Source organism: Lampris incognitus, chromosome 1 (genome assembly GCF_029633865.1).
Source record: "Lampris incognitus isolate fLamInc1 chromosome 1, fLamInc1.hap2, whole genome shotgun sequence".
Taxonomy (NCBI): domain Eukaryota; kingdom Metazoa; phylum Chordata; class Actinopteri; order Lampriformes; family Lampridae; genus Lampris; species Lampris incognitus.
The window spans coordinates 99,592,199-99,607,412 of record NC_079211.1 but is presented as its reverse complement, the minus strand read 5'-3'; the positions used below and the strand labels follow the sequence as shown (position 1 = coordinate 99,607,412).

General features: G+C 47.6%; 1 protein-coding gene across 1 annotated transcript in view; it reads left to right on the top strand.

Annotated features, from left to right (window-relative positions):
• The window catches only part of commd10 (COMM domain containing 10), an 89,578-nt gene extending 75,755 nt beyond the window's left edge, over positions 1–13,823 (top strand). The window contains exons 6-7 of the mRNA XM_056287733.1: positions 12,842–12,901; positions 13,127–13,823. Of these exons, the coding sequence (XP_056143708.1) occupies positions 12,842–12,901; positions 13,127–13,165 (99 nt within the window). The 3' untranslated portion in view covers positions 13,166–13,823. The remainder of the gene's footprint in view (positions 1–12,841; positions 12,902–13,126) is intronic.
• The last annotated feature ends 1,391 nt before the right edge of the window (positions 13,824–15,214 follow it).

The window sequence follows — 15,214 nt, the reverse complement described above, 5'->3', positions numbered from 1 at the left end:
CATGGGCTGAAATGACAAATGAAAGTTCCTTATCCTTGATTATAAGAACAGGGTTTTGCTCCTCCTGACTAACACAATAACTTCTTAGTAACATCACTCTGCATTTGCGGGTGAACCACGGAAAAAAAAAAGGTCCAATAACGGGGAGAGAGATTAAGAGAAGACGAGTGATCTTCTGCCACCAAACTGAACCAAGCCTAAAGCATGTCGACGTCCACGTTCTTGTGACGATGCCCGGCCGTGATCCATCCGCCTCCCATCACAACACGCCAGCTGACATTTCTTTTCCAGTGGGACACACGTCACACGGCGGTGGTCTGCGGTGCTCGAAATGCCGTTTCATTTAACTTTTAAAAACCCTTGTTACGTGTAAAGCTACTGGCTGCTGTTGCCCTGCAACTTAATCACGTGTCAGAATTATTATGAGTGAATTGAGAAGAGACGACTGAATTTTGTAATCTAAACCTCCGCGTTAGTCCCAAGATATAATTGTTGAACCTCCAGAGAGATGGTTTGACTTCTCATTAGAGACCAGCATTTTTATCTTTTTTTTTTCAATTTTTTTTTTTAGCTCCAGAGATCTGAAGACTTTTTATTTTTGTCAAGGATTGAAACAGTGATACCCCCCCCCCATCAGGGACCACTTAAAGTCAACCTAATAGTGGTTTAGATTAAAGCCGTTCTTAATTCAAGAAAAAAAAGAAGCTTATATGGAGCTTGGTTAAGCAGGCCAGGGAGCGCGGAGCGTCGTGTTGGAGTTTGAGGAATGCTCCTGCTAATGCATCGTGGCATCACGAACAGTTTGGGACGAGGATTCCCTGTTTTGCAAAAGCCTTATTATCCAGCTCTCCAGGGTTGTTTGGAAAATGTGGTTAGGGAGATATATTGGGTTTATGATTCATTTCATCTCCCATGATTGCTGGACCATAATGAAATAAAGATGTGTAACCGCGGTGAATTTGGGATCGCGTTTAAATGCCGGTTTGGAGTGCGTCATTCCTCTCAGAGGAATCCTCGACCTGTCTCCAATGTCCCATCTGTGCTCCCCCTCTGCGAGGGAGGCATATGGCTGGAAAGCAGGAAAGAGATGTGCTGCATCGATGAGATACAGGCAGATGGAAACAAACACTCAGCAAAGTGAGAGGCAGCGGTGCACCTGTAGCTCCGCTGTAGAAAACCCACACCCTTTTATGGAGACGTTTAGAGCCCGCGTTGCAACAGCACAGCTGTCTTTGTCAGGGAGTGTGTTTACCAGTTTCAAAGACCACTATGCTGCTGAACACACACACACACACAAACACACACACGCACACACAAACCAACTCACGCTCACATACAAACACATTCACCATCTCTAAAACACTCATGCTTAACACACACACACGCACACAAATGAACGAACAAACTCATGCTTGCACACAAACACATTCACCATCATCTGGTTAGGGCGCCTGGGTAGTTTAGCGGTCTATTCCGTTGCCTACCAACATGGGGATCGCTGGTTCGAATTCCCGTGTTACCCCCGGCTTGGTTGGGCGTCCCTACAGAATCAATTGGCCGTGTCTGCGGGTGGGGAGCCAGATGTGGGTATGTGTCCTGGTTGCACTAGTGCCTCCTCTGGTCAGTCAGGGCGCCTGTTTGGGGGGGAGGGGGAACTGGGGGGAATAGTGTGATCCTCCCATGTGCCTCATCTCCCTGGTGAAACTCCTCACTGTCAGGTGAAAAGAAGCGGCTGGCAACTCCACATGTATCAGAGGAGGCATGTGGTAGTCTGCAGCCCTTCCCGGATTGGCAGAGGGGGGTGGAGCAGCGATCGGGATGGCTCGGAAGAGTGGGGCCAAGTACAATTGGGGAGATAAAGAGGGAAAAATTAAAGAAAAAATACTTATGGTTAACACACACACACACACACACATAATCCAGTGAGTCAAGTGAATTCTTTATGAGACAGTACAAGCCTGTTTCATGCCATAAGCGATCTTCAGCTGTCAATAAAGCTACTCGCTTTACTATTTGCTTGTCTCACTGGATTATTTTGCTCCTTATTTGTTGAGCACTTTCCATACCATTGAGTGTTTCTTTTAACAAAGCTTTATTTACATACATACATACATACATACATACATACATACATACATACATATATATATATATATACATATACATATACAGATGCATCTCAAAAAATTTGAATATTGTGGAAAGTTCATTTTTTTCCGTAATTTAATTCAAAAAGTGAAACTTTCGTATATTCTAGATTCATTACACATCAAGTGAAATATGTCAAGCCTTTTTTGTTTTTTACCTTGATGATTACGGCTTACAGCTCATGAAAATAAAAAATCCAGTATCTCAAAATATTAGAATATTACATAAGACCAATCAAAAAAAGGATTTATAATACAGAAATGTCGACCTTCTGAAAAGTATGTTCATTTATGCACTCAATACTTGGTCGGGGCTCCTTTTGCACGAATTACTGCATCAATGCAGCGTGGCATGGAGGCAGTCAGCCTGTGGCACTGCTGAGGTGTTGTGGAAGCCCAGCTTGCTTTGATAGCGGCCTTCAGCTCGTCTGCATTGTTGGGTCTGGTGTCGCTCATCTTCCTCTTGATAATACCCCGTAAGCCACAGGAGGTCATTGCTGAAAGGGCTGGCTGTTGGCAGAGTGCTGTATCAAAGCATATCCATGGAAAGTTGACTGGAAGGGAAAAGTGTGGTAGGAAAAGGTGCACAAGCAACAGGGATGACCGCAGCCTTGAGAGGATTGTCGAGCAAGGCCTTGGGGGAGCTTCACAAGGAGTGGACTGAGGCTGGAGTCAGTGCATCAAGCGCCACCACACAGACATGCCCAGGAACTGGGCTGCAAGTGTCACATTCCTAGTGCCAAGCCACTCCTGAACCAGAGACAACGTGAGAAGTGTCTTACCTGAGCTAAGGAGAAAAAGAACTGTCCTCTTTTCAGATGAAAGTAAATGTTGCATTTCATTTGGAGATCAAGATCCCAGAGTCTGGAGGAAGAGTGGAGAGGCACAGAATCCATGTTGCTTGAAGTCAAGTGTGAAGTTTCCACAGTCAGTGATGATTTGGGGTGCCATGTCATCTGCTGGTGTTGGTCCACTGTGTTTCATCAAGCCCAGAGTCAACGCAGCCGTCTACCAGGAGATTTAAGAGCACTTCATGCTTCCGTCTGCTGACAAGCTTTATGGAGATGCTGATTTCATTTTCCAGCAGGACTTGGCACCTGCCCACAGTGCCAAAACTACCATGGTATTACTGTGCTTGATTGACCAGCCAACTCACCTGACCTGAACCACTGTCAGGAGGAAGATGAGCGACACCAGACCCAACAATGCAGACGAGCTGAAGGCCGCTATCAAAGCAACCTGGGCTTCCATAACACCTCAGCAGTGCCACAGGCTGACTGCCTCCATGCCACGCCGCATTGATGCAGTATTTCGTGCAAAAGGAGCCCCGACCAAGTATTGAGTGCATAAATGAACATACTTTTCAGAAGGTCGACATTTCTGTATTATAAATCCTTTTTTTGATTGGTCTTATGTAATATTCTAATATTTTGAGATACTGGATTTCAATTTTCATGAGCTGTAAGCCGTAATCATCAAGATTAAAACAAAAAAGGCTTGACATATTTCACTTGATGTGTAATGAATCTAGAATATACGAAAGTTTCACTTTTTGAATTAAATTACGGAAAATAATGAACTTTTCCACAATATTCTATTTTTTTGAGATGCACTTGTATATAGCCATCCTTCCATCCATCCATCCATTATCTGAACCGCTTATCCTGCCCCCAGGGTCGCGGCGATGCTGGAGCCTATCCCAGCAGTCATTGGGCGGCAGCTGGGAAGACACCCTGGCCAGGCCGCCAGGCCATCACGGGGCCCACACACACACACACACGCACAGTTAGCCGTACACAGTGTCACATATAGTATATTAACCTCATCATGTGGGTCCATCAGGTTCGGTGTGAGGCAGACAGACGTGAGGGAAAATGTGAGGTCACCGCTCACGGGTTTGTTCTACACGACCACGGCTGGTGGCAGCACTGATAGAACAAACACAGGGGGTGAGAGAGAGGCAGAAAAACAGTTTCGTTCTTTAATTAAAGGATGAACACCACTGATCGGGACACTTTAATTTATTCCACAAAATTTCCTGTTTGTGGAACAAGAAAACTCATTTCTCGCTCCCACAGATTCCTTGGCGCGGTCACCTGTGCACCCGATGAACAAGTAAATGAAAGTGGTGGTTACAAAACAGACTGGGCACACAGCGCAGAAGGGGAAGATAGGGACGCAGCCAGATGGAAAGAAGGGCGGGCGGGCGGGCGGGCGGGCCGACAGAGAGGAGGATCGGCAGACGGGGGCACGGTAAGGTGGACGGAGGGACGGGGCTATTGGCGGACGCCTGTGTAAACCTGCAGATCAGATGGACCGAAATGAAAGATGCCACCGATACAGTCTGGCAGACCAGCACAGAGGCGGGCCGTGCACCGGGCGCACAAGTCTAGGCTGACACAGAAACAACAGACGGCGGGAATCGGTGCCCATGGCAACGGAGGCGTGTTTTTTTTTTTTTTTTGTATTTCATTTTTTTTCATTATTTATGATTGATGCTAAAAGTATGGTGAAGCCAAACGGGCACAATGGTTATGATGACAGATAACTGTGTATGTGTGTGTGTGTGTGTCTGTGTGTCTGTCTGTCTGTCTGTCTGTCTACGTCACTCTTTTTATCTCTGCAAGATTTTTCTCTGTCAACAGCAGCCAGCAAATGAAGCCACATGGCACTCTGCAGCCTGGCAGCCACACACTGCAGGGCCTCAAACCGGCCAGTAGGCTTTGTGCACTGTAGCATGTCATCTCAGACTAATTACACTGCTCACCCTGCACCTTGTTTGGCGCTTCGTTTTTTTTGTTTTTTCTGTGTTAAGGGCTCCAAGCCATCCAAAGGCAGTGCGGCGTGGTCCCGTCACTGACCCCCCCCCCCCGTACCCGCGACCGTGTTAATTAAAGCCCACGACTTGCTGTTATAAATGTCACGCTAACCTCGGAGCGCGGTGCAGCCTTTCGTCGGGGGACGCCGAGGAGGCGCTGACCTTGCTGGTGCCGTTTGTGAATGCTGACGTGTCTGCTGATGTGGGCTGTGGGACCCTGGGTAGAAACTGATCACGTTAGTACGCCTTTGTTGAGTGCAGCGTGTGAGCAGCGCTATGGTATTAGGAGGGCCGGCTACAGCTTACGCCAGGTACGAGATGAGCACACGCAGGAGTCCCTCTACTGTGTACTCCCTGTAACGCCCTCGTCAGGCCAGGTTACCTTACTGCCGTCACTGCTGCTGCTGCAGGGGCTACAGGGAAGGGCCTAACATACACACACACACACACACACACACACACACATGAGCAGGCAGGCTGCTGCTTCTTAGAGAGAGCAAGAGAAAATGTCTTTGGTCTTAGAAGCAGCAGTCGTGCCTGCTCGTGTGTGTGTGTGTGTGTGTGTGTGTGTGTGTGTGTGTGTGTGTGTGTGTGTGTGTGTGTGTAAAAGTAAAAGATAAAAGTAAAACTTGAGGGTGTTCTAAGAACCATGGTCTTTTTGAGGTATGGAGAGGTGTGTGTGTGAGAAGATTGAGAGAAGGAACAAGTCGGAGAGAGAGAGAGAGAGAGAGAGAGAGAGAGAGAGAGAGAGAGAGAGAGAGAGAGAGAGAGAGAGAGAGACTGTTTGGTTGATCTCTGTTTTATTCTTTTTCTCAATCCTCTCACACACACCTCTCCATACCTCGAAAAGCTCATGTTTCTTGGAACACCCTCACCTTTTACTTTTATCTTTTACTTTTATACACACACACACACACACACACACACACACACGCACACACGCGCGCGCACACACACACAGGAGAAACTCAGATACATGCGCACACAGCTGAATCACTTAATGCATTGTGCTTCTTACACTTAACACACTCTCATTTTCTCTGACCTGTCAGGTTTTCATCCACGACATTTACAACACCGTAGCTTGGTTTTGATCTGTAGCATCACATACACACACACACACACACACACACACGCACGCACACACACACAGCTTTTCATCCTGAAATAAAAATATAGTTTATCAGTGTGTGATGGAGGAGTGACAGTAGCAGTTGTGTGCAGACACATGGTGTGTGTGCTATCTGTCAGGTGTGCACTTTGCCTTTTATACTTCATACTTTGTCCAGCCACTGATCTGCCTCCCCACCCTTCACTGGATCTGCCTCCCCACCTTCACTGGATCTGCCTCCCCACCTTCACTGGATCTGCCTCCCCAGCCTTCACTGGATCTGCCTCCCCACCTTCACTGGATCTGCCTCCCCACCTTCACTGGATCTGCCTCCCCACCTTCACTGGATCTGCCTCCCCAGCCTCACTGGATCTGCCTCCCCAGCCTTCACTGGATCTGCCTCCCCACCCTTCACTGGATCTGCCTCCCCACCCTTCACTGGATCTGCCTCCCCACCGTCACTGGATCTGCCTCCCCAGCCTTGGTCTGTGTGGAGTCAGACTGCTGTCTGTCATCACATTACACGTGGGGCTGCTCCACCTCTCTCTCAGTCAGTAGTGTTCTGCTGAGTTTGGTTGTTGAACGGTCTGCGCTATCTGCACCTGCAAGACCATTCCTGGATGCAAGCCCCCTTCCTCTTCCTCTCTCTTCCTCTCTCTCTCCCCCTCTCTTCTGCTTCCTCTCGCTCTCTCTGGCTCTCTTCCTCTTTCACGCTCTCTTTCTCTCTTCTCCTCTCTCACTTGCTCTTCCTCTCTCTCTCTCTCACTCTCTTCCTCTCTCTCTCTCTCTTTCTCTCCTCTCACTTTCTCTCTTCCTCTCTCTCGCTCGCTTCCTCTGTATCTCCCCCTCTGTCTCGTTCTCTCTTCCACTCCCTGTCTTCCTCTCTCTCTTCCTGTCTTCCTCTCGCTCTCTTCCTCTTCACTCGCTCTCTTCCTCTCTCTTCCTCTCTCTCTCCCCCTCTCTTCTGCTTCCTCTCTCTCTCTCTCTCTCGCTCTCTTCCTCTTTCACTCTCTCTTTCTCTCTTCCCCTCTCTTACTTGCTCTTCCTCTCTCTTCCTCTCTTCCTCTCACTCACTCTTTCTCTCTTCCTCTCTCTCTCTTTCTCTCCTCTCACTTTCTCTCTTCTTCTCTCTCGCTCACTTCCTCTGTCTCCCCCTCTGTCTCTTTCCCTCTTCCACTCCTTCTCTTCCTCTCTCTCTTCCTGTCTTCCTCTCGCTCTCTTCCTCTTCACTCGCTCTCTTCCTCTCTCGCTCTTTCTCTTTCTCTCTCCCTTCTCCTTTCTCTGTTCCTCTCTCTCTTCCTCTCCCTCTCTGTCTTCTGCTTTCCCTCTTTCTCTCTCGCTCTCTTCCTCTCTCTCACACATCTCCTTGTTTTCATCAGTAAAAAGAGTTCAGTTTTTTGCGAAGGCCTCTGGACAATACACCGCCAAGACATGTGTTTCCAGTCCATTATATCATAGAGCACCGAGGCAAATAATTGATGAAGAGTGGCTTTTTATGTGCACTCCCGCAGCCTTCCTGTGGTACAAGAATATCACCATGTTGCAGGATGGCTTGAGAAGATGGCTTCAGAGCCTCATCCTTTTTTCACCTGTCCTCTCCACTCAACACAAATAGGGAAAAAAAAATCTCTGCCAAAGGCAACAAACACCCGGTTTTTCTCATCAGCGGAGCATCAAAATAACACCGATCAGAGTGGTACATTTCTGCTCTTAACCCACCCATCCATCATCCACACCGCTTATCTTATCCTGCCCTCAGGGTTGCGGGGATGCTGGAGCCTATTCCAGCAGTCACTGGGCGGCAGGCGGGGAGACACCCTGGACAGGCCGCCAGGCCATCACAGGGCCCACACATATACACACACACACCTAGGGACATGTCTTTGGACTGTGGGAGGAAACCAGAGCACCCGGAGGAAACCCACGCAGACACAGGGAGAACATGCAAACGCCACACAGAGGACGACAACCCGGGACGACCCACCAAGGTTGGACTACTCCGGGGCTCGAACCCAGGACCTTCTTGCTGTGAGGCGACCGCGCTAACCACTGCGCCACCGTACCACCCGGCCTTTACCCACAGAAGTTATTTGTAGTTATCTATTCAGATATTGAAAAGCCATAGAAACAAGATGGGGTTATATTCCATATTTTTTTTCTTGTATTCAAAGGAAGTTGGATCCGTTCATCTGGACACAGCGTTTGTTGAGAGAAGCGTTTCATCATCATCTAAGTGACCTCTGCCGTCTCATCCGACTGCAGGCATCCCACCCTTATAAACAACACAGTGGCCGAAAATGAACTGATTCAACATTCTCTGGGTTTCGTACTGGATTACTGAGCATGAAGACGTCTCTCTTGTGTTGCTTTCCTCCGGGCTTCCCCCTCACTTAGCCAGCCCAGGGTTACCCTCTGGTTCGGGGCAATTGTACAGGCAACCCTGTCCGAAGACTTCAGTGCTCAAACACATTTGAGCAGTTAAGTCTCCCACAAATGTGTGACGAGACGAGAGTATGCTACAAAGACACACACACACACACTTGTGTAACACTTCCTGTCCTAGTATAATCTCAGTTCCTGTATGTTCTCTCTTGGGCTTGATCACCAGTATGTATGTTGCAGTAATATAGGCAGCATTTTATGGACAACTTCATAGAATGTGTGGTTGTGTGTGTGTGTGTGTGTGTGTGTGTGTGTGTGTGTGTGTGTGTGTGTGTGTGTGTGTGTGTGCGTGTGTGTGTGTCTGTGTGTGTGCTGGTAGATAAGTGCAAAGATGGCAGTGATGATGCAGACTATCCCCATTAGTGTTAGCCTAGATCTGTCAGAGCTTTGTCAGTCTGGCTGGCAAAATTGCAACTCTGAAGCCGGAGGTGGGCCGAACACACACACACACACACACACACCTTTAAACATTAAACATTTTGCCCCTAAGAGTCTCTCTCTCTGTCTCTCTCTCTCTGTCTGTCTCTATCTCTGTCTCTATCTTAGTCTGTCTCTTTCCATCTCTATCTGTTTATATATCTTTGTCATATATACACACTAATCGATACACACACACACACACACACACACACACACGCACACACAGATCTGCTGTGAACACAACCTGTCACTCTTATTCACACAAGCACGCACACACACACGCGCACACACCCAGTCATGCTGAGCCGCTGTGTAGCAGACAGGCAGTGCAGTGAGAGGTGCTTCCTTTATTGTTGGGTGATTTGATCCACACAATCATATTGCACACATACACACACACATGTACACACACTGAGTAAATCATGGGCATGTAAACACACGTGGAGGCTCTTTTCCGTCAGGTAGCAGAGAGTAGACGTAGTTGTCAGCTGACAGTTGTGGCGTCAGCTGGGTGGAGGTGTTTTGCTGTCGTCTAAGCAGGCTAGTTGTGTTTTTCACGTAACCCTGCGGACCCACACACCATGTTAAGTACTCAGACCGACCTGCATGACCAGTTGCTTCACACCGTTTTCCTCCTCTTCTCAGAAAGAGGCAAAAAAACAACCCCAAACTGCACACGTGGTTTCCTTCTTCGTCTTTCCTGGTGTGGTGTTTTTCCCTCCACGGTGGAGTCACAGAACGACCCCCCTAACGTTACACTTGTTCATCTTTCGCTGACCGCTGCCAGGTTATTTGTGCCCGTCCGTAGTAGCAGCTTTTATTCACTGCACCATGGCTTGCAGGAGAACGCCGCCCGTAACCCGGTGGGTAGTTGCTTTTGTTTAATTACCCCATCATGCAAAGGCTGTCCTTGCAATATTTCCGTTGTTGAGGCTGAACTCGAGTGTGCCCTAGATCCCTCTTTGTGTTGCGAAACTGCGAGAGGGCACTTTCAAAGAAGATAACGTTTTCCCTCTGTAGCCTTCATTATGGATGAAAATGTTGAGTCTAATTAATATCGCTGCCATTAATTTGCTGTGACAATGCGGTCTCCCTCCACCACCCCCACCCCCCACCCCCTCCATCCGGCCAGCCAGCCAGCCAGCCAGCCAGCTAGCTTGGAGACCCACAGCCCTGTTTACTGCCTGCTGGCTAGGAGAACTGCACCAGTCGCCGGGGAAAGACGGGGCTATATTCTGATGCTCTGACAAGTCACATTTATTTTCGGTGTCTTCCTACACGGAAACTGCTTGTTGGCTTGTTTGCTTTCTTCTGTCTCTCTTCATTTGTTTCTTTGCCTCTCTCTCTTTCCTTTCTTTGTTCTTCCTTCGTGTGCTCAATCTCTGTGAATCATCTGGACGCAGTTGTGCAAGTAGTTTTGTGCCTGTTTTCATCATTCGGCGTGATGGCACTGTGACTGCACTTCGCTGAGCTGCAACACTGCCCCTCTCCACCTGTGCAACCCAGTTTACACACTGTAGCTGCCTCCTGAACGATGGCTGTGTATAGTGTCACGGTGTAGCCCCATTACACCAGTTCATGGGGGGAAATGTGGTGTGTGTGGGGGGGGGTGGCGGAGTGTGTCTGGGGAAGTGTGTGTGTGTGGGGGGGGGTAGTTGGTTGATGGGGTGTGTGTGTGTGGGGGGGAGTTGGTTGGTGGGGTGTGTGTGGGTGGGAGTTGGTTGGTGGGGTGGGGGGAAGTGTGTTGGGGTAGTGTGTGTGGGGGAGTGTGTGTATCTAGGGGGTAGTTGGTTGATGGGGTGGGGTGTGTGGGTGGGAGTTGATTGGTGGGGTGGGGCGTGTGTGTGGGGGGAGTTGGTTGGTGGGGTGTGTGGGGGGGTAGTGTGTGTGTGTAGGGGGTAGTTGGTTGATGGGGTGGGGTGTGTGGGCGGGAGTGGTTGGTGGGGTGGGGGGGAGTGTGTGTGCAGGGCGGGAGTGTGCGTGGGGGGCTGGTTGGTGGAGTGGGGTGGGGGGGTTAGCCCATGTTTCTGATGGCATGTCAAGATATGCGATGACGTATGCGGTTGAAAGCTGCGCCTGGTTTCTGGAGTTTTCTGAGGAACCTACCCTCCGTGTGATGGCGATGTTCTGCCTTCAGCGCCACCAGGTGGAGGGAAAGTTCAGTCAGATGTCAGAACAGCCATGTAATGATATATTGTCACACCAGAAAATGATGCTCAAATTAGTCGCAGTGTGCAGCGTGGAGCCAAAAAATCAATACTGACTGTGGTACATTTGTTCCAACACGGGTCATTTTGTTGTTTGAAAGTCTAACGTAACGTGTGACTTCAGAGTGGTTTTCTCTCTGGACTCGCTGTTGTATTGCGTTGTATCACTATTGTATTGCGTTGTATCACTGTTGTATTGCATTGTATCACTGTTGTATTGCATTGTATCACTGTTGTATTGCGTTGTATCACTGTTGTATTGCGTTGTATCACTGTTGTATTTCGTTGTGTCACTGTTGTATTGCGTTGTATCACTGGCTGAACGTACTGCTGCACACCTAGCCAGTGGACAGCGGTGACCGGTCGCCGTGATCAAATCTGTCCCAACAATCTAAGTCACCAAAACACCAACTGGCAATTATCTTCTCTCTCTCCCTCTCTGTTTCTCTCTCTGTCTGTCTGTCTGTCTGTCTATCTCTCTCTGTCTCTCTGTCAATTCAATTCAATTCAAATGGCTTTATTGGCATGAAAGTTTTACAACAATGTTGCCAAAGCATCAAAGATACAGTTTGAACGATACACAATAACACTAATAATGAACATCAACACAACATTGTAACGATCAATAAAGAAGTCTGTGAATGTTCTCATTCATCCAGGTCATGGTTATCCAAAGGAATCGAATCGAGTGCAACTGGACCTGGTATATATCCGTGAAGACGTTTCGCCAATGGATGAGAGGCGAAACGTCTTCACGGATATATACCAAGTCCAGTTGCACTCGATTCGATTCCTTTGGATGATCAATAAAGAAACAATAAAACAGCCATAAGAATAGAGAGACAGAAGTAGATCAGAAGGTTGCAGTGAATGGGTTGTGAGGAGACTACAGCTGTCATGTGTTGTGCTGCTTGTCTCTCAGGCTGTGACATGACATGACATATCTCGCTGCATCTATGGCGCTGACACTGTTTTCCCCCCGAGTACATGTTGCATTTTGGTCTGGTCAGAGAGTGTGTCCTAGTCTGGGAATTTACATTTTATTTTTGTGAAGAATTTTGTTCTTAAGTCTTCATATGTGCTACATTGTTCTTAAGTCTTCATATGTGCTACATTGTTCTTAAGTCTTCATATGTGCTACATTGTTCTAAGTCTTCGTATGTGCTACACTGTCTCTCTCTCTCTCTCTCTCTCTCTCTCTCTCTGTCTGTCTCTCTGTGCCTGTCTCTCTCTATTGAGGAGAGACAGGAGAGGCAGGAGGGAGATTGGTTTTCTGGCCGTGGTGGGCAGTTACTTGCCTGTGGTGTATTTTTAACCCTGCTGATGGATGGGGCTTGGTGGATGGTATGTACTCACTCAGTTTGACTGGACAGAGGGGCAGGAATAATTGATGGAGGTTTTTATGGAGGGGAGAGGATGTGGCCTGACAGTGCCATGATCAACATGCTGATGGTGGGCTCCAATCTCTGTTCTCCTCTCCCTCTGTGTCCTCCTCTCACTTCTCCCTCACCACTTCACCTCCCCATTTGTCCATTTTTCTCTGACTGTCCTTTTCTGCTCTGACCTCGACTCTCTCTCGGTCACTCCCTCCCTCTCCTCTCCTCTTCCTGTCCTTCACTCTCTCTCTCTGTCTCTCTCTCTCTCTCTCTCTCGCTTCATCTTCTCTTACTGTCTTTGTTTTTCTCTCTCTCCGCAGGCTCAAGAGAACATCTTTGTTGAGTTCAACCACCAGGAGCTACTTGAGTTCTACAACAAGGTCTGTTGAAAAGGGAAGTGTGTGTGTGTGTGTGTGTGTGTGTGTGTGTGTGTGTGTGTGTGTGTTGGACTGCTTCATTCACCCCCTCAGATACAACCTGTTATGTGTGTGTGTGTGTGTGTGTGTGTGTGTGTGTGTGTGTGTGTGTGTGTGTGTGTGTGTTTTTGTGTGTGCATGAGTGTGTTACCTTTCTCCTAACACTCAACCTCTTCTCTTGTCTTCCAGCTAGAGATTGTGCAAGGCCAGTTGGACTCCCTCACTTGATGCCTGGGGCTCATTGTCCTCAACACACACACACACACACACACACACACACAGACACACACACACACACACACACACACACACACACACACACACACACACACACACACACACACACACAGGATGGTCTTTGCTGTGGCCGTTCAGAGAGGCTTGTTAACTGATTAAAAAGAGACAGAAATCACAGTTTTGCTGCAGCAGTTATTTCGTGTCTGAGTCTTGGAGAGGCACTTTTCTGTGTTCACAGTCGCAGCACCCGTGTCATAACAAGTTTTTAAATGTTAGTCTGTATCTTTACTTGTCAAGGGACTACACTGTAGCGAGGCCCACATCATATTTCAAAGGTGTTTTCTAACTTACATATAGTTTCTCTACACGGTGAATAAGATCACTTGGTGTTTGATGATGCTGATGATGAAATATACCACGAAACATCGTGAATGATCCAGTCATCAGTACAAATAAACAATAATCAAATGTAGGACTTCAATTATTGTATAGCCAAAAAAAACCAAAAAACCAAAACAAAACAACAACTGTGATTTTAATGACATTAAATTTCAACGTGGGGTTCAGAATAAAATCATCTAGTTTTTTTGGTTTTAAACAGAACAACGTCTGTGTGATTTCAATAAAAGCTGAAGTTGATGTAGAATCATCCAGAGTGTATCTCTTCATGGAGGACTCATTATTTCTCACCAGGACCAAACTGTACTGCTGCCCCGTGTGTGTGTGTGTGTGTGTGTGTGTGTGTGTGTGTGTGTGTGTGTGTGTGTGTGTGTGTGTGTGTGTGTGTCTCTTGCAACTAACCTCAAGAGAAAAGTTTCCAGATACCTACTGGTACTCTTGGTTTCACCTGGCAGGGTTGCCAGATGCAGCCCGTGTTCATCATTAGCAGTGTACGTTTCCTGTCTCTGGAAGCTCATTTGTGTCTTTTCTGGCCCAGGATCAAATCCTGCAAAAGCTGTCCCTCCTGTGTCACCCCAAGGCTAGCTCCCTTCTTCTAACGCTCTCTCTCCATATTTGTACTCTGTGTGTGTGTGTGTGTGTGTGTGTGTGTGTGTGTGTGTGTGTGTGTGTGTGTGTGTGTGTGTATTTGGGTATGCATCTATTATTAAGTAGTGCCCAAGTTGTCCCAGATAAATTGCCATTTTTTATTTTTGAACTGCATAATATGGTTTACATAACCAACTCTTACCCCCCCCCCGCCGTGTATTCTCTCAGAGCGTCTAGGATCCATCCTTACTTGATCATTCAAGTTGTGTAATCTGCATCTTTTTGTCAGTTATAAAATAAATGTGTTTGTCAGAACTTCAAATTGTTCACAAGATTCACTTCCCAGCCAGCGTTCAATATAATAACAATAATAATAATATTAATATAATAACAATAACACTTATAATAATAATAATAATAATAATAATAATAAATCACTCTTATATAGCGCTTTTCTAACACTCAAAGTCGCTTTACAATAAACGGGGTGAAACCAGACAGTAGATAAACAACACAAACATACAGGGGTGGATGGGGAGGGGGGATACGAGAGGGAGAAGCGGCAGCCGCACACGACGCCAGCAGTACTCTTCGACTTAAACAGATACCAATAAATAAAAAATAAACCAGTTCCTCATGCTGACCTCTTGGTGAAGGAGTCGGGCTCTCCAACGTGCAGGTCTTGGCTGGGGGCGCAGACCAGCATCTTTTAACCTTCTGCACCCTGTGTCAATGCTTACACCGTTCTGAGTGCTAAACGCTGCTCATCCCCGATGGCATTCGATACACTTGCCCCTGTAAGGGGGGGGCTGGGAAGGACTGAGCCCAAACGTCCATGCAGTGCAGAAATTAGCAGTGCCCCCCTCCCCCACAACAATTACCATTGCAATGTCCTTGAGCAAGGCATTTAACCCCCGGCTGCTCCCATGGTGCTGCTCTTCGGCTTGCAGAGAAGACTGTAATTGCACTGAGCGGCCCCTGATCACCGGCTTCATAAATGTGCTGGAGTGAACCATACGTGCCCCGCGTAACACTCCTGCTCAAATTAAGGTG